General features: G+C 36.0%; 1 protein-coding gene across 50 annotated transcripts in view; it reads right to left on the reverse strand.

Moving 5' to 3' along the window:
• Nucleotides 1–24790, reverse strand: part of HMBOX1 (homeobox containing 1) — a 192296-nt gene that overhangs the window by 97856 nt on the left and 69650 nt on the right. For 40 of the 50 annotated variants that reach the window (XR_015169414.1, XR_015169415.1, XR_015169412.1 and 37 more), the window contains 3 exons: nucleotides 15511–15590; nucleotides 7803–8279; nucleotides 359–444 (listed from right to left, as the gene is read on the reverse strand). Coding sequence is in view for 44 of the 50 variants with exons in the window: in XM_086414793.1 (XP_086270919.1) it covers nucleotides 359–444; nucleotides 7803–8279; nucleotides 15511–15533 (586 nt within the window). In the remaining 6 variants the exon portion in view is untranslated. Of the gene's footprint in view, nucleotides 1–358; nucleotides 445–7802; nucleotides 8280–14898; nucleotides 14948–15510; nucleotides 15591–24790 lie in introns of all 50 variants that reach the window. The other 10 variants (XM_086414815.1, XM_086414813.1, XM_086414814.1 and 7 more) reach the window with 2 other exon arrangements.

The following is a 24790-nucleotide window of genomic DNA, read 5'->3' on the forward strand; positions in this document are numbered from 1 at the left end:
TGGAGGACTGTAAAGCTTTTAAAAATATGAAATGTTGAAAGCAGTTGGATGTGCATGTGTCATAAGCTCTGTCACAATTACAAGAAAACCAGAGAATCCTTTTTAGTCACAAAATAGGGAATTTTGTGCTTTTTACAAATGCTGTAAAATTTACTAGCACAAGATAAAAAAAAAAAAAAAATCACTGGAGAAGTTCCAAGATATCGGAGACAATGGGTTTTAAATCACAGGCATACATTATTATGCCTAAGTTGACAGATCTGCACTGCAATGCAGAAATGCAAGCAATATTCCAACATCTGCACTAGAAGGCAGAGACTAGACCAGATTCCAGAATAAAGGGCTCGTCAGCTCTTACCTGTTACCTGTGCAACAACTGCTTGGGAAATCCTCCGATTGGCAAGAAAGGCTTTGATTTCCTCTTTTATCACACTGCTGTCCCTCCTAACAAAAACAGAAGACAAGACCAACAATGTATGTTGAAGGTAGAAATCCTCATCTTTGCTAAGAAAGGTGAAGCAGAGAGGTGGGGAGAACATAGAAAGAAAGGACACAAAAATAAAGGTAAAACAGACCGAGCTTGTGGGAAAATATGAAATTAAAACAAACCAAGAAACACCAAATATTCAAGTCCTAAAACAGCACACCATCAGACAGACGCTTTAGTGAATGCCACAGTAGATGTAAGTCTCATACCAGAGACGGTTAATCGCATGCTGTGTATAATTCACATTAGGAACAAGCTGCCATATGGTATATGCAAATTTTCATTACTGGGGAATGAATGTATCTTATACAGACAGAAATCCTAGAAAAATAAAAAGCAGCAGCAACAACAACAAAAATCAGTTGTGAGTAGATTGTGGTTCTGCATGTTAACTATGCAACTGCATAAATCATGTTCAGTTCATTTGAAAACCTCTGTCAAAGGAACAAAAATCATCATTCTCACAACTGCTAAAATGCTGGCCATTTTAAGGCGCTTTTTTGCCTTTTAATTTGCCTTCTTTGTCCTTAATAAACCAAAAAAATTTTAACCAGGGTGGGCTGAATATAAAATTTTAGTATAAAAGACACATTAATGTCCTAATACATGTAATACACAGGATACTTAAAACTATACTATATTCTATGTCCTTGACATTACATATCATAGACCTAATTTTTCCTCCACTAAGACTCTTATAAATTTTTACTTATTTAAAAGTCCAAGAAATTCTCAAAAAGATGAGACATTCACTAGAATGACAATGAATGGGAACCAAGACAAACATAATACTGCAATGAAAATTATACCTAAAGCCTTAAAACTAATCAATTTCTCTTTGAATGTTCAAAAGAATCACACAAATGGATTTTTTGTTCAAGTTCAAAATAACTGAATAGTGGTAACTTATGGTCTAATGCAGCTGATCAGCAAACTATGGCCCATAGACTAAATCTGGCCTCCCATCTGTTTTTATACACCAATGAGCTAAAAGCAGTTTTCATGATGAACATTTGCAATCAATTTGAGATAGGGAATACTAACTTTGAACATGAATTGAGCAAAATATTATCCCCTTCTCACCAAAAAATTCTAATATTCTCTGTAGGCTTGTATCTTAAAGATGGTATTTGATGATCAATTATTATTCTATATTGAATTTTGCAAATAAAAATTTGTGATCATTTGCTTTCTCTCTTGTATATAAGTATCTGTATCATGTCCTCGATTTTGCCTCTTGCCCACAAAGTCTAAAATGTTTTCCATCTAACCCTTTACAGAAAAGCTCTGCGGACTCCTGATCTCAGACAAAGGGACCATGAAATCTTTATACATTGCTTTGTGAACTGCAAACTCCTGACTGGAGCTCAAGTCTCTCTACAGATTATCTGGAATGAGAAAAGTAAAGTATCCTATCCCCAAAGAATCAGCAGTGATTTACTCAGAGCAGATTGGCAGTCCTTTGCTGAGGAGGAGCTAAGTGCTCTGTTGGTGAATTTCATGCTCCCTTTCAGGAATTCTGGAAAAGAGCAGAGAAGTGATGGTAGGGACAGCTTCCAATCTGGAGCTCCACAGTCTACTCTTCATCCACTGGTTGGAAATCCTAATCAAAAAGATTCCCAGAGGAAGAAAATAAAGAATCAGCAGCCTAATCCAGTACTTAAAGCTTCTCATACTGATCTAGATACTGGCCAAATTCCTTCCAAAATGCTTATTCATACTGGAAACATTTCTTTGAAAAATATGCATTCGTAATTTGAAATTTATATATCTGAAAGAAAAGGGCACAATACATTTAAAGGTCAAAATACCCGTCTACATTACCATCTGGCTCTCAAATATCCAACAACAGTCAGTAGAGCAAGAGATAAACTTCAGCAGTATCTATTTCAATTGGTTTATGTAAATAAAACAACCAAATTGTTTGGTTTCTGATACAGATGCAAAATTAAGCTGAAAAAATTTAAGTAAAGCATTGCATTCCAATGTACAGAATATCCTTCTAGGAAAATGAAAACTGAATTTAAGACAGTATTTAGTAAGGTTAAATAAAAATGAGCTTTTGTGGGGAAAATGATGAGATGGTATTTTCTTGACTATTGATTTAAATTGGAATTTAAATCGATTTATTTAAAATCAATTTCTCCTCGAGTAGAGACTTAAGTCATAAGGAGGAGATAACACTCAATTATTCCAATAGGGCACATCCAGTTTGTGAATTATTCACAGCCCTGCGGTATGATATTACCAAGCACTGCAGCAAGACAGAAGGAACCCCAAAAAGTCTGCAAAGGAGTAGAAGTTCATTTAACCCTCTGAGAGATTCTATTTTTAGTTACGTGGGAGTTTCTAAATATCCATAATGAGTTTAAAAAACTAAAAATAAAAACCTCTTTACTCAACTGCTTTACCAGAAAGAAGCTTTTTCAAACTGAAGAAAAACAAAACTTAAAAGATAAAGGGTGTGCTTGGGCAAGTTATTTAATAAAGTTGGTTTCATCATCTGGTAAAATAAGAACAATAATATGCCCCCTACCCCATCACAAGGCTTTAAAGATTTTTCTACAAGCACTGAAATTAAAATTAAATGAAAATTATTATCAAATGTGTATACCTAATATATAAAATTTAAAAATTCTTCAGTGTAAGACTTTTTGAAACTGTAAAAGCATTATATAAACAATGACTATCATTTTATAATACGCCAGAGAGAACTCCAGGAAAAAAAGAAACAAATGATCTGCTATAAGTACGTAAGACTGAAGTTAACATCTGTACTGGGTATTTTAAGGCAGCATGAAAAGATTTCTATAAAGTCATTTTAGATGCAAGTGTTCTGTCGTTTAGTTGGTTTCACTAGGTGGCTGCAAAATAGTAACAGCATTTAACCTTCTCTTATGTATTTCAAAAACTTCCATCCTACTGGGTTAAACCTGTTCTCTAAGCTTTCACATATTCCCCCTCATTCATTCCACATTTAACAAACGACCTGCCACTCCTAATGTCCACATCATATCCTGTGAAATCACCAATTTCTTGGTGTGAAAATTCCTTCATTTACTCCAAATTTGTCTCACCTCTTACGCCTTACTTCCTCTGTCTAAAATTCGACATCTTTAAAGAGAATGTATCCATTTTTCCACCCTTATAAGCTCTCACTATCCTCATGATTTCTACTTCTCCAGTCTTAACAGTAAAGTGAAGTGTAGGCTGATCTTTCTTTGATTCCATAGTTTTCTTCCAAGATAAGCTACCACTCTACTTCTATCTAATCACTTAGATACACTCAGTAATGCCTCTTCATGAAGTCACCCTTTTTAAAAGACATCTTAAAATAATAATCACCATCTAATCAGAGAAGTTTTCTCTGACCCTCAGAGCTAAAAAAAGATTGTTTCTTCTAATAGCTAACTTTAACCATTTCAAATATACATACCAATATATTACATGCAATTCTGTATTATAGTAGTTCCTGATCTGGTCTTATCTCTACTAGCAAAGTCCTTGAGCACAAAGATTGTGTCTTATTCATTATGGAGTTTGCATATATTAGAGCTTAATTTGCTCCATAAATGAAAAAATCTGTAGTTAAAGACAAAAGGTTATAAAATGGAAAACCTGATGTACATAATTTATTAAAAACAGCTCTAAATTCCTAATGTTAAATATGTTTAAGCTTCCCAAAACAGAATGGAAGAGAGTTATGTATACTAGCTCAAAATGGTAATGCTTTCTTTTCTCGAACAAAGACTATTAAAGACTGAATGTTTAAAAGTTGTATGCTTTAAGAACATCCAAATTTTCTTAGTTGATATACACTACACATTCTTTAAGACCTCTTAAAAGAAGTCATCTATCTCAAGACTTTCAGAGGTGGAGCAATACCTACCAATACAGACTATTTCACTGGCGGAAAAACGTAACTAACTACACACAAATTCTTTCACGTACGAATAGGAAACTGCTCCCTTTAATTTCTACTCATGGAGAAAAAGCATAATTTAGGAGCTTACAAGATAATGTTAAAATCTACTCTGTATGTGTAAACAACACGGTAACTGAATACTATGTCCTACAGAACATAAATCCCTACCTACATAAGTAAATAATCTATCAGGCATATAGATAATCAACTCGGAATAATGTCTCAGAATCCTAGATAAAATACTAAACACTCATGAAATTTAATATGTGGGTAATCAGGAATAACATCTTTTATATGACAAATTAATTCTGATAAGCCTCATTTCAATTGTTATTTTATACATACACAGTAGGACAATACACTTTGATATACACTATTAGCAGATATACATATACAACTATATATAAACATATATACTAATAGATGCATTTTAAAAATATTAACATGTAAAATCGGTCTTTATCCTAGCTCTTGGTTTTAAAGTCCTTCCTAAAATGTTACACTCACCAATTTGCTGAGAATCCACATTCTAGTTTCCCTTTGATTTTTTTCAAAACCCTGATCAATCCAAAAATGGAAAAAGTAGCAGTTACTTTCTTTCAAATTAATCAAATTAAAAAAAAAAATTCTCCTTTGTGTACCTTGAAATTTTCAGGAGTTTAGTTTTTGGACCCAATGGATTATGAGATTTAAAAGCTAAATCTTAGGGTTGAGTGCTCTGGAGGCTGGGTAATGTGAGCATGAGCGAGGTGAATTACATGTGACATATGTAGGAAAGGAAGCAGGAAGGCATTTAGGTATCCGTTCTCCCTACCTAGAGTACAACCCTCTATATCATCAGAGTGTGGAGGGGGCAAAGGGGAGTGGAGCCCTAAGTGGGCACAGGGTTCTCGGAAAGATTCGCTGCTCAAAACTCATTCCCTAACATTCGACCAAATAAAAATTCATTAGGCTACCCAAGGGAGTGACTTAAAGTGACAAATATCACTTAGGGGGAGAGTGGAGGATAAGTACATTAAGGCTTTCACACTTTGTTTTGAGTTATATTAATGATCATTCCTAAAATCTTATTGAAATCTACACACATGAAAAATGTATTTACAGAAGCAACAGACACCAGTCAGTGACAGACACACTGGAAATAAAGACATGGGTTAGAACTGAGCTCTGCCACTTAAGTTTTCTTGGGTCAGTTATTTAATTTTTGTGTATCTCAATATGTCCGCTCTACCTCACATATAGCATGGTTGTGATAATTAAAAGTGAAATAGTCATGCAATAAACTTCTCCCTCAAACCTGAGGACTGTGATTATTTGTAGACTTGAGAAAAATGAGAGATGGGCACAAAGGAAGAGTGAAGGTGTGGGGGAGGGTGCAACGACAGAGGACCACAGAGCGCCAGAAGGATCCATGAGACTGCTAGATGAGTAGAGGACAGCACAGGAGCAGTTCTAAGAAAGAAGTCATAAAATATCCTACCTACGCAACAAGGGGCAGTATGTAAATTAAGTACTGGCAACAATTACAAACACACACACACACATATATCTAATGATGAAACTTGAACGTGTGTACTTGCTGGATTTAACCATAAACCCTGTTGTCAAGCTTTTAGACCATTATACTCAAGTTTTAGATTCTGGACAATCTTCCAGAGACTTTTGTTAAAAATAAACTTTTCCCAAACTTCCCATTAGTCTAAAACACATCTGGGAATTAACTAATGCTTTTAAAGTCCACTAAACCTGATTAATTACAGCAACAACAACAACAAAAAGGCTATCATCCTAACAAATTTTATTGTTGATACCCACTCTTCTTAGGACAATTAAAAACTAACCTCGTTACATGTTAACTATTAAAGTAATTTCCGTTTGCCCAAATGATCCTCTCTCTCAATCTTGACAGTGATGGAGATGTTAAATTCAAAATGAACATAAACTTCGGCCAGCTGTTTAAGCAAGGAAAATGAATGAAAAGCCACACTGATGTTTTATACTTTTAAGTTTTACAAAGCTTAAATAACAGGTCCTGTAGGTGCTCTATGAAACCATTTATTACAGGAATTACATTGGAATCTAGATGCAACAGTCCATTTAGCCCAAAATTCCCTATATGGCAGTTCCACCCTAAATGTAAATTCAGGACAGTTTGTTCAAAAGATTATTTTACCTCCGTGGTACTACAGACCTTTCAGATGGCAATATTAAGTCACCATTATACTATCTTAAACGCCTACAGTGTTATAGAAGAACTATAACTCATAATTATAAGTTAAAATTTTATTTCTGACATATTCCTGCTACAGTTTCTTTCATATAAACCACAACAAATCTATCTGCAGGCTCTCTTCCCTACTACAGCAGTGCTAATCTCCCGAAAATAATGCTTGTTATCTCTTTCCTACAGACCTCTTAAAAAAAAATCCTTTAATTTCCATCATGTTAAACATAAAATCATGTACATGTAATTCAAATCTGTCCCAAACCTGTACTGGCCTCCCAATATACTATTCTTGTCACCATATATAGCCAATCTGCAGTTCTTAGAAGACTAAACATGTCTTGCCTTTTCTGTTACTATTCCCTTAACTTTAAATAAACTTCCTATATTTCAAAACAGAAGCTATCCTTTAAAGTTTAGCTCAAATTCATTTATTCACTTGACATAATAAGCCCTTAATATGTCCCAAGGACAGTTCTAGATTCCGGAGACACAAGAATGGAAAGCACAGCAGTGCTGCCCTCAAAGTGTCTCAGCTTCAGGGTGAAGCCCTTTAATTACCTCTGTTGAAACTGGACTTCTTCAGGGTTTCAAATTCAAGGTGCTTACACTTATAATAGATGACATTAAATTTCTGTGTGTGTGTGTGTGTGTGTACACAGCATCTACTGCAAAAATCAGAACTTCAGTTTCTTAGGAACAGAAACCATGTCTATTTTTCTTAAGAACACTGCTTTTTAAATAATAGATGCTCAAAATTAGCTTGTCAATTAGCATGTTGGAGGGAAAAATTAAGAGTATACATATTATTACAAAAACATCCTACCTCTCAGAGAAAGTACTTACAATGCATTTAAGGCTTACAACATATTTGTTAGCAATTCATAAAATTCAGAAGTTAGAAATAAGAGCCATAAAGAGAAAGAAAGCTAACCTTTGCTTACATAACAGAATGGAAAAGACTTATAAAGCAGCAAAGAGAAAGAACTTAGGTAGAGAAAAAAAATTTTTTGAATTAAAAACATAAAAATTTTAATTTTTTATCACCAAAGGGGAAGAGGGAAGCCACAGTTGTCATATGTAAAGAGCTGAAATACAGCTTTATTACTCAAAATCAGTCTAAGTACATAAATATTTGGAGGACTCTAAATAAGAAAGAAACTAACCTCATTAATTCCTCCACTTTATCATCTACATCTAGGTCCTCTTCTGAGGCTTCAAAACTGTATGACCTCTGACCCATGCTGTTAGCATGGTAGCGAGTTGGTGACATCTTCCCATTGGACGTGGATAATCGCTCGTTATTCTCCCTCCCGTTCTGATTGGTAGTACAAGGCTGTGGGGAGGTGTCGTAACTATTGCTAGGTGACGGGGACATGCCCGAATGCTGGGTCTGCGTGGAAGCTGTAGCTGTAGAGGAAGATGCTGCAACATTGTTGGTACTATTCCCATATGAACTTCCTCCATAGCTGGACCTTCTTCCAAACTTGTCGCTATGTTCTTGATCAAGGCGGTCCAGAGTTTCCAAGGCATGGAGAATTTCATGTTTAGTCATTCCAGTACGCCGGAGGCGCTGGAGCAGATCTATCTGCTCTATGGTAAATCTGGGTTCATCTGTATAGTGAGACATGGTTTCCAGCAAACTAAAAAAAATAAAATAAAATAGTCCCTTTATTTATAATATCTACCAAAGAATGTATCATTATGTATTGAGAATGAACACAGACAAAATATTTCTCTATCAACGTCTTTACTGAAAATGACTAAGACATGATTAAGGGTAATACTTTGTTTTATAGGCAAAACTGACCTAGGAATTCTGTAACTTTTATTTGGCATAGACAAAAACAATTTGGTAAGCTTAGCCCAAGTAAATAACTAATAACTAGCAAAAATATTTAAATGGAAACGTGATAGGGGCATATAAAAAAACTTAATAAGCACCATTTCACCCACCACTTTGCAATTTCATGAGTATTTCATCTCTGTAATGTATTCTCTCTATGTAGTTATCTCAAGAAATGGATCTTGGGTGGTTGTGTCCACAATGACCTATTCATTTTTCGTGGGAAACTGCTTCCATATTATGCTTCCTTTAACTAACACAAGGTACTGCAGTGCACCAGAAAGTGCTTCAGAGTCGATGACAATATTAAGTTTAAGGGAATTGTCAAATATCATAAAAACTCTCACCATTCGAATTCCTTTCTTATAAAACTTGACTTTGTACTGAAGATTCTTTTAAGTGGGAATTTCTTCTATTTTTATGGTTCTAATGCCAAATAGGTTGCATGGCATGCAGCAGGCTCTCAGTTAAGTGTTTGCTGATGAAAATAAATGTCAAAGAACTTTCTCCTCCTTTCCAGGTAAACTTCTACTGAGTCAGTTCTCCTAAGCTCTTGGAGATCAGTTTCTCTATCCCTCTATAAGAGGCTTCCCTGGTGGCTCAGAGGGTAAAGAGTCTGTCTGCAAGGCAGGAGACCTGGGTTCGATCCCTGGGTGAGGAAGATCCCTTGGAGAAGGGAATGGCAACCTACGCCAGTATTCTTGCCTGGAGAATTCCATGGACAGAGGAGCTCAGTGGGCTACAGTCCATGGGGTCACATGGAGTCGGATATGACTAAGTGACTACCACACACACACACATATCCCTCTATAAAAATTTACTGAATATTCACTCTAGGCCAGCACTGGGCAATAGTTTCATGTCATACAATCTCAGTTCCTCATAACAACACTCTATGGTAATTTTTTTTCAGTACTACACTGACTGACGACTGTTGAGGAAACTAAGGCTCACGATGGTTTTGTATCTTAGAAAAAGTCTCATTAAGACATAGGAAAAAAGATTTAAACCTAGATCTTACTGACTCCAAAAGCATGCATATATGGCAGAAATTATTGGAATCAAATGATATGGGACACAGGCTTTTGTCCTTTTTTAAGTTACCAATTTAAACCACTTAGACAAAACCACTCCACTGAGGGACTAGGGATTCTAGTAACAGCTTTTTTTAATATTTAAAATCTTTAGTCCATATAGAATTTGTATTTACTGAATGAGTGTGAAAGGATTTGAGCTTTATTCTTCCACAAAAGGATAGTTCACTTGTCCAATACGCTTTATCAAGTAGTACATCTCTTCCTCTCTGGTCTGAAACACCAACTTTATCGTATACGAAAACTCCACACGAATCTGTATCTACCTTTGGAGTGACTGTTTTGCCTTCCAAGTCCTTTTAAAAAATAAGCAGGCAGAAATCTATAACTTTTATGTGAAGTCATTCTAGTTTTAGAGATCAGCTCATTAAAAATAAAAACAGACATTCTGCAGGTCTAAAATAATATGCTGCAGGTTTTTGTGTCCATGGGCCACACTGTCTGCCTTCTGCCTATTTACATTTCCTTTTGCTCTCTTCCAATATTCATTTGTAACAAGCCATTCATCATAAAAATCCTGTTTTCATGATTATTACATTCTTTCCTGATTGTTTTCTTCCTCCAAGATTTTATAATGAAAAATTTTAAACCCACAGAAAAGGTGAAAAAAAAAGCTGACATACACTAATCATCGAGATTTTACCATTAGTATTTTACTTGCTTTACCACATAATCTATCCACGCTCTATGAATCCCTCTATTCGTTTCATTTTTTGATGCATTTCAAAATCAGTGACAGACATCTGTATATCTCTCCTTAAATCCTTCCACATGTAGATCATTAGCTAGAGCTCAGTATTTGTTCAGGTATTTTTTTCTACTGAAGTAAAATTTACATAAAATAAAATATGCAAATCTTACATTTACCATTCTTTTGAGTTCTGAGAAGTACATCCACCTGTGAAATTAAATCCCTCGGAAGATCCAGAATATTATCATTACCCAGGAAGTTCCATAGTGCTCCTTCCTGGTCAGTCCCCATTCTCTCTCCTCAGAGGTGACCACTGCTCAGATTTTTTCTCATGACAGAGGTTAATTTTTTCTGTTCCAGAACCTCATACAAATGGAATTTCTATGTACTCTTTTGTGTAAGGCTTCTTTCAGTATGAAGTTTTTGAGATTCATCTATGATGTTGTATGTATCAGCAGTTTATGTTTTTTTATTGCTGAAGAGTACTTTATTGTAGGAATATACCACAGGTTTGTTTAGCTATTCTATTTCAGACACTTGGAATGACAATTACTAGCTATTCTAAAGCTCTGGCTATTACAGTTGTACTCTACTTTCTTCCTTGTCAGCTTCGTATATATGCCCCCCTCCCCCATCCCCAACCCATAATATATCATTGACTAGTTGGGTGAGAGAGAAAAACATATAACTTTCAACCAGAGTAATTCATTTATTTTTTCTCCTGATGTCAACAGAAGAGTATACCTTGCTTAACATAAATGCTCTACTATTAAAATAATATGCAGCACTGGTAATGTTTTGTTGCATGCTAGTTACGTTACACAGGTGCATAATAAGTGAACATTCCCCAAGCTGTACACTACTAATTCGTACATTTTTCGGTAGGTATATTATATTCAAAATTTGCTGAAAGAGCTGTGTAGACTTTTCTGAATGGCTTATAAGAGACACTTGACACTATAGTTTTATCTTAACCCTCAGCCCTTGGTCGTTTCTAGTGCTTAGTAACATATTAGTTCTTAATACCAGGAAGTTCTTTTTAAAAGTAGCTGCCCCTTAGTAATCCAAATAATTTACCCTTTAACTTACTGATTTGGTAAATTCAGGTTTCTATATATTCTTTTCTCTTGAAAATGGAGTTGTTCACTGCTAACTTTAGTCTTCATGCTTTCAAAACATGTCATAAACAGACCTTATTTTATATATGAGATGTCAAGGACTGTTTTATTTAGCAGACAAAAAAAAAATCATGATATTTTCCTATCCCATTTATATCAGAGCTAATAGTATTCTATATGTAACTTTTCAAACCTCCCTCTGTATGGGGCAGCACTCTGCATATCAGTATAAAACTAAAATGAATTATGTGAATTTAACCTGTTAACTGAAAAGTATCCACCATAAAGCTTATATTAGACCGACCAGAACTAAAGATTCCACAGTATCTAAAACAATGTATTTATGTCATTTCAGTCATTGATTATGGGAACCACTTTATTTTTTGCTATGCTGCATAGTTTGTGGGACCTTGGTTCCCTGATCAGGGATCAAACCCGCACCCTCTGCAGTGAAAGTGTGGAGTCCTAAAGGCTGGACCACCAGCGAATTCCCTACGGAAACCCATTGTAAAAGTGGTTAATTCAAAAGTCGTAAAAGAAGATAAAAGAAGGCACCTATTATTTTGTCCGCCCAGAATGTCTGTTTCCAACCACATGTTCTTGGAAAGGATGAAAGTGAAAAGTGGAAGTGTTAGTAGCTAAGGTGTTCAACTCTTTGCGACCCCATGGACTGTATCCCGCCAGGCTCCTCTGTCCATGGAATTCTCCAGGCAAGAATAATGGAGTGGTTCCCATTCCCTTCTCCAAGGAATCTTCCAAATCTTTACCATCCAGGCCACCAGGGAAGCCCTGCCACTCAAAATGCCCTACCTTCTGGCCAACAGTGTGGGCACACAAGGAAACAGTCATGCTCTTCTCAAAATATGCAGGTTAGAGTGGCAGGAAGATGGACAGTCACTGTAACTGTGGTCAGCTGCAAGAAGATGTTAGTCTGGTATATTCCTCACCATGTAGAAGGAGCTAGTTTGTAGGAAAATAAGGCAGGCATAATAAGAAATGCAGGGCAAAGTGGAAAACTCTACAGTATTCACATCCCTTGTTCTAGTCATTCCTAAGCCCCTACTACATCCCTGCTCTTCTTCTTATATTGTCGTGTAACAGCATGAAAGTGAAAGTGTTAGTCACTCAGTCATGTCCAACTCTCTGCAATCCCATGGACTGTAGCCTACAAGGCTCCTCTGTCCATGGGATTCTCCAAGCAAGAATACTGGAATGGGTTGCCATCCACTTCTCCAGGGGATCTTCCTGACCCAGGGACTGAACCCAGGTCTTCTGCATTGAAGGCAGACTCTTTACCATCTGAGCCAACAGGGAAACAGTTTAAGTTCACACAGACTTCCCTTTATGCTTCACTTTGTTTAAATTAGACGTATGTGCCCAGCACCAACAGAGGTCCCTAATACAAAGACATACCTAAAGTAAAAAGATCTACAATTGCTAGAGCAAAATCTATGACTGCTCTAGAGCACAGTGGGATAATGAGCAGGATCAAATCATACATGTGACATTGAAGGCACAATATTTTATTGAGAAAATGCCAAGATTAGAAGCTCGCTTAGATACTGAGAATAATATTCCAATGTGCATTAACATAAACAAAGGCACACATCCTGTCATTTTCAAATTTTATTTCTTACAATTCACCTAGTTTAAGCACATCATCATGAGATTATGGCAATAATGACCTAGAAAGGTCATCTATGTCCATGATACCAGCAATTCTTTCACAACAGAAAAAGATAACATGTAAAAACTGAATTAATTTTCCTATATAACACAAGAACTATTCACAGGATAAGGAACATCTTTCACTTTAAATTACTCATCTGAATGCAGACTCAGGCCAACAATAATTGAAAATGATGTGAGAAGAATTTCGACACTGTAATAACACAGACAATGTTAAAGGCATAAAAGAACAATTAAATTCAGGAATTATGGCTCAGTTCACAAAGTGACATTCTAAAACACCATACTATTAAGACCATAATAGTACACCATTTATACAATTAATTTTATCTCTACCTGTATATGTAAACCCTTCTTGAATAAGTCTTGAGGTTCAGAACAAACTCTAACTAAATCCTAGAAACATGTAGAGGAAAGAAGGTTAAAGCATACACAAATGCCTAATCTTGAAATCATTTGTGCAAAAATGACAGAACCACCTTACTTGTAAAGTATCAACAGCTAATAAGATTTTACTGGATAACAGTATTTTCTTGAGCTGGACTCTGCTGTCTTTATCTTTTTATCTAGAATGACTAGGCAAAATATGGTACAGTCATATATTAGTTTTGTCATTCATGGTATTTGTTCCATGATGATTTAACACATTATAGAGTCAATCATAATATTAACCAACTAAAGACATACTAAAGGCTCTTTGTACTATTTATGGCACATTACTCTCACAACTATTATTACCATCAAAGGAATGGCAGTTTTAAAGTAAGAAAATGACAAGAGTAAGAAATGAAGATTTGCTGGGGACTGAGCTTACAATATGGAAAAGTGATTCTGTAATTCAAACCAATGGGAGAACTGACTAATGCAAAAGAACAAAGGCTATCACTATAGGTAAAGAGCATAAAAATGTTCTTTTCAAAATATGTAGATTTTGAGAAAAATAAGATTATATTCAATTCATAATTACACTTTAATAGTTCTTAAATTACCACTAATTAAGGTTGAGATTTTTAAATAATAGCCATCTATATACAATGTGGAAAATAAAATCCAAGTAAAAACATGAAAGTCTATAGAGGGAGATATAAATTAGGTGTGGAATCAGAGAATAGGAGACCATTTAGACAAAAATAATTCAATTAACATTTACTGAGATTTCCCCAGTGGCTCAGTGGTAAAGAATTTGCCCGCCTATGCGGGAGATGCAGGTTCCATCCCTGGGTCAGGAAGATTCCCTGGTGAAGGAAATGGCAACCCACTCCAGTATTCTTGCCAGGATAATTCCATGGATAGAGGGGCCTGGTGGACTACAGTCCATGGGGTTGCAAAGAGTCAGACATGATTTAGGGATTAAACAACAACATTTACTGAATAACCTCTATGTGTCAGACTACATACAACGGAAAAAGGATGCAACAAGGCACAAATAAGGTTAAAAAAAAAAAAAAAGGGCAAAATAAGGTAAAAAAAAAAAAAAAGCCTCACAATGCTTACATTCTAATGGCTATGGTGAACAGCCATCAACAAATAAACTGTACTTTTTAAAACAGGGAAAATTAGGCCCAAAGCAACAGAGTATCATCCCTTTCCCAAGCACACAACTATTCAGCAGCACCTCAGGCCACACTTCACACCACCTGGTCTATTCCAGAGACTTTCTGATGTACTATAAAGTCAACAAGAGAAGAAAAATGTTTAACAAAAAAATCTAAGTAACAAGGAAAATCTACCATTCTTCCACTTACTGGATTACAGAACTGACAACCAGAACAGAAGGAATTTAATTGAAATGTAGACTGAACCAAATTTTTAAAAAATACTTACGTTAAAGATGCATTTAATGAGCTAATAGATACTTTATCTTCTCTAATATCTGAAATTTCCAGAATACTTCTGTTCAGAGGCCTATTTAATATGAACTAGTGGTTACAGCTGATATCCTAGCACAAAAAATCTCTCAACATAATACCACTATCCAATTTGTATTTTTTGCCAGACTCCAAAGAAAGGCTACCAACTGTATTAGCTAATAGGCATAACTAGGCTTATTATCCCCAGCAGGTAAAGAAAATGGCTTTGGTGCTTAGGAGTTTGCATACAAAAGGCAGCACTAAAGTAACATTCTACCAATATTCTGCTTGTCACAAGGAAGTTAATACTAGCCATCTGTTTCACAAATTTCTAGGCTATTAAGCACTTTAAAATTATAAGTAATTTTATGTTCAACTGAAAATCTATGTTAGACTTCAAAGCTGAAAACAGAAATAGTAAAAGACAAAGATTATACAGATCTGAAAATTCATTCCTTACCACATAACTATGAAAAAATTATTTCAACTCTACAAATCACTGCTATCACTTCTGTACTATAATGCTTTCTTAACTTTATTAAAACAATAGAGAAGATGAAAATTAAGAGGAGAACTAGATACTCACACCACTGGGAAGGAACTGAGCATGCTTTACATGAGGGGAAGTAATGTCCTTGCTAGAGATGATCAGTGTTATTCATCATTCTGTAGGAAAAAAGAGAATTCAGAAACACTGAAATCAAATACTGAATAAAAATGTTAATTATATAATTTAAGGATTAACAGTTAACATCAAATAACCAGGTTTTTAAAAATTACTTTTTATTTCAAATAAACATCTATTTTAAAGATAGAAAAATACTTTTTAAAGCTTTCAAATTACTCACTTGGAAAAACGAAAATCATCCCTGAAGTTTATCTGTTACCAGATACCACCCAAGGAAACAGATTTAAACATGAAATGGAATATATATATACACACAATATTGTGACATTCAGGATAACTTGTTGATAAGAACTCCAGTACACTTAAGTAGAATCCTATAAACAAAAAACATACCACAGCATGATTGAAGCTAACAGTCTTAACTGGGGGGTAAAACCTGGGGTGCAGTTCCAAGTCTATTTTTTATTTTGTTGTTGTTTAGTCACTAAGTCACATCCGACTATCTGTGACTCCACGGACTGTGGCCCGCCAGGCTCCTCTACCCATGCAACTTCCCAGGCAGGAATACTGGAGTGGGTTGCCATTGCCTTCTCCAGGGGATCTTCCTGACCCGGGGATCAAACCGATGTCTCCTGCATTGGCACTGCGTCTTTACCACTGAGCCACCAGGGAAGCCCATTATTTATTTTCCTGCTAGCCAAATCTTACAGTGACTTAATTTCTCTGAGTCTCAATTCCACATGCATAAAACAGAGGTAATAGGGAACTACTTCAAAAAGTTACAAGAGTTTAAAACATTTTTTAAATGGTGGTGATGAAGTACTTCACAAATTATCAAGTAGCAGGGGCTTTTACTACTAATTTTAAAAAGACACCAATAACGGTGTCCATTCCTGAACAGGCTTAAATTAATAATGGAGCGAGTTCAGTACTTCTATCTTCTGATTAACATTCTACTGCTTTATTCAGCGTTCAGACGCTGTGACCCCGTTTAAATCACATGTAGGTCTTAACAAAAAATGAAATCTACTATTCACAGTTTAGGAGCTAAAGATCATGTATTACCGACGGCACTTATTAGCAGTTTCAAACCACAATATATGGGAACTATTTCCATTAACTGCAAGTTAATATTATAAAATAGATGAAAGCCAAAAATGTTGATGTCAAAAACTCTCACATTAAAATACACATTCAGCACTGAATTATATTAAGCAAGACCAAAGTGTCTAACAGTGACTAATGATATATGTGAAATGTACACGGTAAAGTTAGAAACCTTTCACATTTGCATATTCTAAACTGTAGCTTTAATGAATTTCCTGCTGTAGTTAATTTTCTTGCTGACGTGAGAAATACTGGTCCTAAATGGCAGATATAAAACACAAAGAAAACCTCCTAAAAATACTGTTGATTGCATTTCCTGGACAAAACACCAACAACAAGCCACACATGGATTACTGGTCAATATATATATATTTTTTCACTCGTGCTCAAGTTTAGTTAAAATATACTAAATACTAGTCCTGAAATAGAAACAAGGTCATAACATGAGTAAGATATGGTCCCAGTAGTGTAAGAGCTTATTAAACTATGGGGGGGTGGGGCGGGAGTAAAACAAAAATAACACACACACACACACACCTCTCCAATAAAAGGCATTAAGACTAAAAATACAAGATTTATGAGCACAGCAATTCAGAAATTAATTGGTTACAGAGAACTGGAAAGACTTCTTTAAGTGAGATCTCAGCTGTTATTTGAAGTTTAGAATAAGACTTCCACCAAATCAAAGTGTGAAGGGAAGTCAGAATCAGTGCAAGAAAGAATCAGGAAGAGGAAACAGTTTAAAAAAAGATTATGAAGGATGTTTAGGGACTAAGTAGACCTGTCTTGTTGGCCTTTAACATGTATGTATGAGGAACAGACAGGTAGAAAGGAAGGAATTCCACAGTCTATGAAGGGCTCATAAATGCCTTGCAGTATTTCTGATCTTAATTCTATAAATATGAGAATACCACCACAACTGAATCAGACAATCTAGGGGGAAAATCACCAAAGACCTTCATTTCACAGATGAGGAAACGGAGATTAAGACACTGATACAGACCTGTGTAAGTGCAAATCACTGAATTTATGTCATTTATATTCCAGACATAAGTGGACTTGAAATAATACATAAAAATAAAACATTCAAAGGACAGAAGATCAAGCAAGTTGCTGTGAGTTCTCTGCTCTCAGCTTCAGTATCATAGAGCGTTCCTAGCATGAGACAGATTTTTTAAATTGACAGATTAAAACTGTGTATTACAACACATCATTAGAATGGCTATAATTAAAAAAAAAAAACAGAAAATAACAAGTATTGGCACAGATGTGGATAAAATAAAATCTTTGTGTGCTCTGATGAAAAATACAAAATGGAGGGTACTGCTATGTAAAATAGTATGGTGGTTTCTTAAAAAATTTAAACTTAGAATTATCATGAGATCTGCAACTTCAATTTCAAGTATATACGCAGAAATGAAAGCGGGGACTCGAACATATATTTGTACACCTAAGTTCATAGCAGCATAGTCACAAAAGCCAAAAGGTGGAAACAAATATCTATCAACGGATGAATGGCTAAGCAAAATGTGATACATGCATATAAGGGAATATTAGTCTACCTTAAAAAAGAAGGAAATGTTGACATGCTAACATCAATGAACACCAAAGGCATTACACTAAGTGAAAGAAGCCAGGCACAAAAGGCCAAATACTGTATAATTCCACTTTTACAAGATATTTACAGTCTTCAAACTCAGGGACAGAAAGAAGACTGGTTCTTAAAGGGGGCTGGGGAAGGAGGAGTTACTGTTTAATGGTGCGAAGTTTTAGTTTGGGAAGATGAGAAAAAGTTCTGGAGATGGATGACAGTGATGGCTGTACAACAATGTTTATTGTACTTAGTGTCATGAACTGTTTGCTTTAAAACTGTTAAAATGGTAAATTTAATATTATCTATGCTTTATTACTGCAAAAAGGAGAGCGTTACAGTAAAAGAAAACACATTTATTAAAAGGTATCAGGGATAAAAGTTTAGGGATGCTGGATCATATTTAAGCACCTAGCTATAAAAAGCAAGTAAGCTATAAAAGATAAAAAAAAATCACCTACTTATTGGACTTCTCATCTACTATACTTAAAAGAGAAAGAGCTGAATAAAGTTCACAGATGACTGAGAGAATTCTATACCAACAAAGCTTACATTTTGATATAAGAAAAACACTGCAAATATGCAAGAGTTCAGAGAGTGTATTTCCTCAGTTACCTCAACTGAGACACATAATATAAAAAATTAAGAAAAATGTGCAAAAACATTTTTACTTATAAACAAGATGAACTAGATCATCTTTGGATCAAAGAAATCAAAATCTTTATTTTATTTGAAATGGTTTTAGTGTTCTGCTACATAGGACATGCAGTAAATACATATTACATATATGTGTGTGTTTTTCCACATAGAGAAATCTGATCTGTGGAAGAGATCCAGTAATGGTGGTTACTGTAAGTACAGGGTGAGAACTGGACAGATTCGGAAAAGGGTGGGAAGGGAAGTGTTCTCAGAGAACTGTATCATTTTAACCATATGAATGTTATTGCTCAGTCAGTAAATCAAATGAATAAAAATAGGAATTAAAAGCAGGAGCCCACTGAACCCTTTGTGATTCAACACTAACTTGAAGATTATAGCAAACTAATAAGACATAAGAATGAATTAACTGTTTTTGTATCCATTCAGCCAGTCTTTGTCTTTTGGTTGGGGCATTCAACCCATTTACGTTTAAGGTAATTACTGATAAGTATGATCCCGTTGCCATTTACTTTATTGTTTGGGGTTCGAATTTATACACCATTTTTGTGTTTCCTGTCTAGAGAATATCCTTTAGTATTTGTTGTAGAGCTGGTTTGGTGGTGCAGAATTCTCTCAGCTTTTGCTTATCTGAGAAGCTTTTGATTTCTCCTTCATACTTGAATGAGATCCTTGCTGGGTACAATAATCTGGGCTGTAGGTTATTTTCTTTCATCATTTTAAGTATGTTCATCGCAGCACTGTTTATAATAGCCAGGACATGGAAGCAACCTAGATGTCCATCAGCAGATGAATGGATAAGAAAGCTGTGGTACATATACACAATGGAGTATTACTCAGCCATTAAAAAGAATACATTTGAATCAGTTCTAATGAGGTGGATGAAACTGGAGACTATTATACAGAGTGAAGTAAGCCAGAAGGAAAAACATAAATACAGTATACTAACGCATGTATATGGAATTTAGAAAGATGATAACGATAACCCTGTGTACGAGACAGCAAAAGAGACACTGATGTATAGAACAGTCTTATGGACTCTGTGGGAGAGGGTGGGAAGATTTGGGAGAATGTCATTGAAACATGTGAAACATGTGAAATGTCATGTATGAAACGAGATGCCAGTCCAGGTTCAGTGCACGATGCTGGATGCTTGGGGCTGGTGCGCTGGGAAGGCCCAGGGGGATGGTATGGGGAGGTTGGGAGGGAGGAGGGTTCAGGATGGGGAGCATGTGATTTTTTTTAAAAAAATAAAATTAAAAAAAAAAAAAAAAAGTCCCTTGGACTGCAAGAGATCCAACCAGTCCATCCTAAAGGAGATTAGTCCTGAATATTCATTGGAAGGACTGATGTTGAAGCTGAAACTCCAGTACTCTGGCCACCTGATGTGAAGAGTTGACTCATTGGAAAAGACCCTGATGCTGGGAGGAATTGGTGGCAGGAGGAGAAGGGGACAACAGAGGATGAGATGACTGGATGGCATCACCGACTCGATGGACATGAGTTTGGGTAAACCCCGGGAGTTGGTGATGGACAGGGAGGCCTGGCGTGCTGCGATTCATGGGGTCGCAGAGAGTCGGACATGACTGAATGACTGACCTTAACTGAAATGAGGATAACTTATCATCTAGCAAGAAATCAGATCTTTATCTTAAATTATATATAAAAATTTAAATTCCAGTTGCAATAGACATAAATCTATAAAACTCAGACACACATTCTACAACAAAATTTAGAAGATCAAAGAGAAGAAACTTTAAAAGGTAGACATAAGAGTTTAAAATTTCCTACTACAAAAAAATCATAAAGTAAAGAATTTTTTAAAAAAGTCCTTGTCATCACAAGCGACTGGAATGCAAAACTAAGAAGTAAAGAGATAACTGGAATAACAGGCAGGTCTGGCTTTGGAGTACAAAATGAAGCAGGGCAAAGGCTAACAGAATTTTGCCAAGAGAATGCACTGGTCGTAGCTTTAACAACACATGGACATCACCAGATGGTCAACACCAAAATCAGATTATGTTCTTTGCAGCTGAAGATGGAGAAGCTCTATACAGACAGCAAAAACAAGACTGGGAGCTGACTGTGGCTCAGATCATGAACTCCTTACTGCCAAATTCAGACTTAAATTGAAGGAAGTATGGAAAACTACTAGACCATTCAAGTATGACCTAAGTCAAATCCCTTATGATTATACAGGGGAAGTGATGAAAAAATTCAAGGGATTAGATCTGGTAGACAGAGTGCCTGAAGAACTATGGACGGAGGTTTGAAACACTGTACAGGAGGCAATAATTAAAACCATCCGCAAGAAAAAGAAATACAAAAATACAAAATGGTTGTCTGACAAGGCCTTACAAATAGCTGAGAAAAGAGAAGCAAAAGGCAAAGGAGAAAAGGAATGATATACCCATTTGAATGCAGAGATCCAAAGAACAGCAAGGAGAGACAAGAAAGCCTTTCTAAATGAACAATGCAAAGAAATAACGGAAAACAACAGAGTGGGAAAGACTAGAGATCCCTTCAAGAAAATCAGAGATACCAAGGGAACATGTCATGCAAAGATGAGCACAATAAAGGACAGAAATGATACGGACCTAACAGAAGCAAAAGGTATTAAGAAGTGGCAAGAATACACAGAAGAACTATACAAACAAAGTCTTAATGACTCAGATAACGACGATGGTGTGATCACTCACATAGAGTCAGACATCCTGTAGGGTGAAGTCAACTAGGCCTTAGGAAGCACTGTACATGAACTGAAAACTTCCAGATGTTCAAGCTGGATTTAGAAAAGGCAGAGGAACCAGAGATCAAATTGCCAACATCCACTGGATTATCAAAAAAGCAAGAGAGTTCCAGAAAAACATCTGCTTCATTAACTCTGCTAAAGCCTTTGAATGTGGGGATCACAACAAACTGTGGAAAATTCTTCAAGAGACAAGAATACCAGACCACCTTACCTATCTCCTGTGAAACCTGTGAAACCTTAAGAATGAACAGTTAGAACTGGACATGGAAAAATGAACTAGTTCCAAATTGGGAAAGAAGAACATCAAGGCTGTATATTGTCACCTTGTTTACTTAACTTACATGTAGAGTACATCATGCGAAATGTTGGGCTGGATGAAGCTCAAGCTGGAATCAAGACTGCCAGGAGAAATATCACTCACCTCAGATATGCAGATGACACCACCCTTATGGCAGAAAGCCATAAGGAACTAAAGAGGCTCTTGATGAAGGTGAAAGAGGAGAAGAGAAATATTTGGCTTAAAACTCAACATTCAAAAAACTATGATCATGGCATCCGGTCCCATCACTTCATGGGAAATAGATGGAGAAACAATGAAAACAGTGACAGACCTTATTTTCTTGGACTCCAAAATCACTGCAGATGGTGATTGCAGCCATGAAATTAAAAGACGCTTGCTCCTTGGAAGAAAAGTTATGACAAACCTAGACAGGGTGTTAAAAAGCAGAGACACCTTTGCCGAAAAAGGTCCGTGTAGTCAAAGCTATGGTTTTTCCAGCAGTCATGTATGGATGTGAGAATTGGACTATAAAGAAAGCTGAGCACCAAAGAACTGATGCTTTTGAACTGTGGTGTTGGAGAAGACTCTTGAGAGTCCCTTGGACTGCAAGGAGATCCAATCAGTCAATTCTAAAGGAAATCAATCCTGAATATTCATTGAAAGGACTGATGCTGAAGCTGCAGCTCCAATACTTTGGCCACCTGATATGAAGAACCAACTCTCTGCAAAAGACACTGATGCTGGGAAACATAGAAGGCAGGAAGAGAAGGGTGTTTGACAACAGAGGATGAGATGGTTGGATGGCATCACAAACTCGATGAATATAAGTTTGAGCAAGCTCAGGGATATGGTGAAGGACAGGGAAGCCTGGCATGCTGCAGTCCATGGGGTCGCAAAGAATCAGACACAACTGAGCAACTTAACCAAAAAAAAACTACAAGCACATCAGAAAAAATATTTGACATGTAGAGAAAGAATAGATCCAAGCTGTCATTGTTTATTTAAAAAAACACTCAAATTTACTAGAAGTCAGAGAAATAATAAATTAGTTTAATAATGAGATATAACTTCAGCAAAAATTTAAAAGATTGATAATATGTCCTCAAAGGGTACGGTCATTTCACTGGTCTAAGGACAAAGTCCTTTTGGAAAGAAATCTGGCAACATAAATTGAAATTTAAAGTATTTACACTTTTGAGTCCCTTGGACTGCAAGGATATCCACCAGTCCATCCTAAAGGAAATCAGTCCTGAATAGTCCTTGGAAGGACCTATGTTGAAGCTGAAACTCCAAAACTTTGGCGACCTGATGTGAAGAGCAGACTCACTGGAAAAGACCCTGATGCTGGGAAAGACTGAAGGACGACAGAGGATGATATGGTTGGATGACATCACTGACTCAAAAGACAGGAGTTTGAGAAAACTCCGGGACCTGGTGATGGACAGGGAGACCTGGCATGCTGCAGTCTGTGGGGTCACAAAGAGTCGGACTCGACTGAGCAACTGAACTGAACTTAACGAGTAGTCCTATTTCTGGGAATCTATCATATAGAAACAAAAGTAATCATACACAATACGTACAAGGATGTTTATTGTCATTTATTTTCCTATTTCTTGTCTCTATAAAAAGAACTGTTTCAGTCCATACAAGAATGGCTGAATGAATGACAATATACTTTGATCAATGAACACAATGCAATCAAGTAGAGTTTTATCAGGTGACTTGGTGGGATTTGCACATTGCCACACTGAGTTAAAAAATAAACAGCAAAATGCAATCAAATGAGTATGATGAGATTTAGAAAGAAAACCTACAAGAACAAAAGTGAAAGTTGCTCAGTGGTGTCTGACTCTTTGCCACCCCATGGACTATACAGCCTATGGAATTCTCCAGGCCAAAATACTACAGTGGGTAACCTATCCCTTCTCCAGCAGATCTTCCCAAGCCAGGAATCCAACCGGGGTCTCCTGCATTGCAGGCAGACTCTTTACCAACAAAAACAGTCCTTTTATAGGCGTGTCTCTTGTCAGTATGTTTATTGACATACATACATACACGAACATGGAGAAAAACTAAGTAGTCAACAGGTATTGGAGGTGGGGTTAAGGATGAGGGTATACATAGCGAATATGTGTAAGGAAGGACAAATGCATCTATGCAATAGTTAAAGATACATTAATGCAAACAAATTGTAAACATTCCTACTATCAGAACTGGACTCAAATATCAAATAATGATTTTAGGGTTGTAAAAATGCAACACAATGTCAGGTTTTTCCATAATGAAAAAGTCTGTTGTCAGCATTGATGATCCTTGAAGAAAAAATGTAACCTGGAAAATCCATTAGGAATAAGAACTGGTAGATGGTGGTAAACAGGTTCTTTTTATTCTAGCTTTTCTCTTTAATATAAAAAGTATTAAACCATATAAGATAAAGGAGAATTTCAAAAGATACAAAACAAAAGTTAAGTCTGTCTTCTATCCCAAACTCCTTTTTCTCTTCCACTGAGACATTATACAGTTCCTTCATACATCTTTGAACATCGAAGTGTAACTTTTAGGGTAAATTCCCAGTAGAGGAATCATTATGAAAAAAAGCATATACCTTGTAAACTATGATAAAGAGATTTCGTCAAATGGCCTCCCTAAAGAAGATCAATTTATACTCCTACCTTCAGGAAATGCTTAACTGTGAATCCAGTATGTCACTGGTGATTTAAAATTGAATTTACATTGTGCAGTTTGGTATGTATCTTGTTTTATTCAATAATGGTAAACATAGAAAGGGCAGAATATTTTAAGAAAGCAAAGCACAAGAGAAAGGGAAGAGTTTGCTCTAACAGCACAGGCA

This window comes from Bos grunniens, chromosome 8 (genome assembly GCF_055505025.1).
Source record: "Bos grunniens cultivar Pamir isolate PY7600 chromosome 8, Bosgru_T2T1.0, whole genome shotgun sequence".
NCBI classification, from domain to species: Eukaryota; Metazoa; Chordata; class Mammalia; order Artiodactyla; family Bovidae; genus Bos; species Bos grunniens.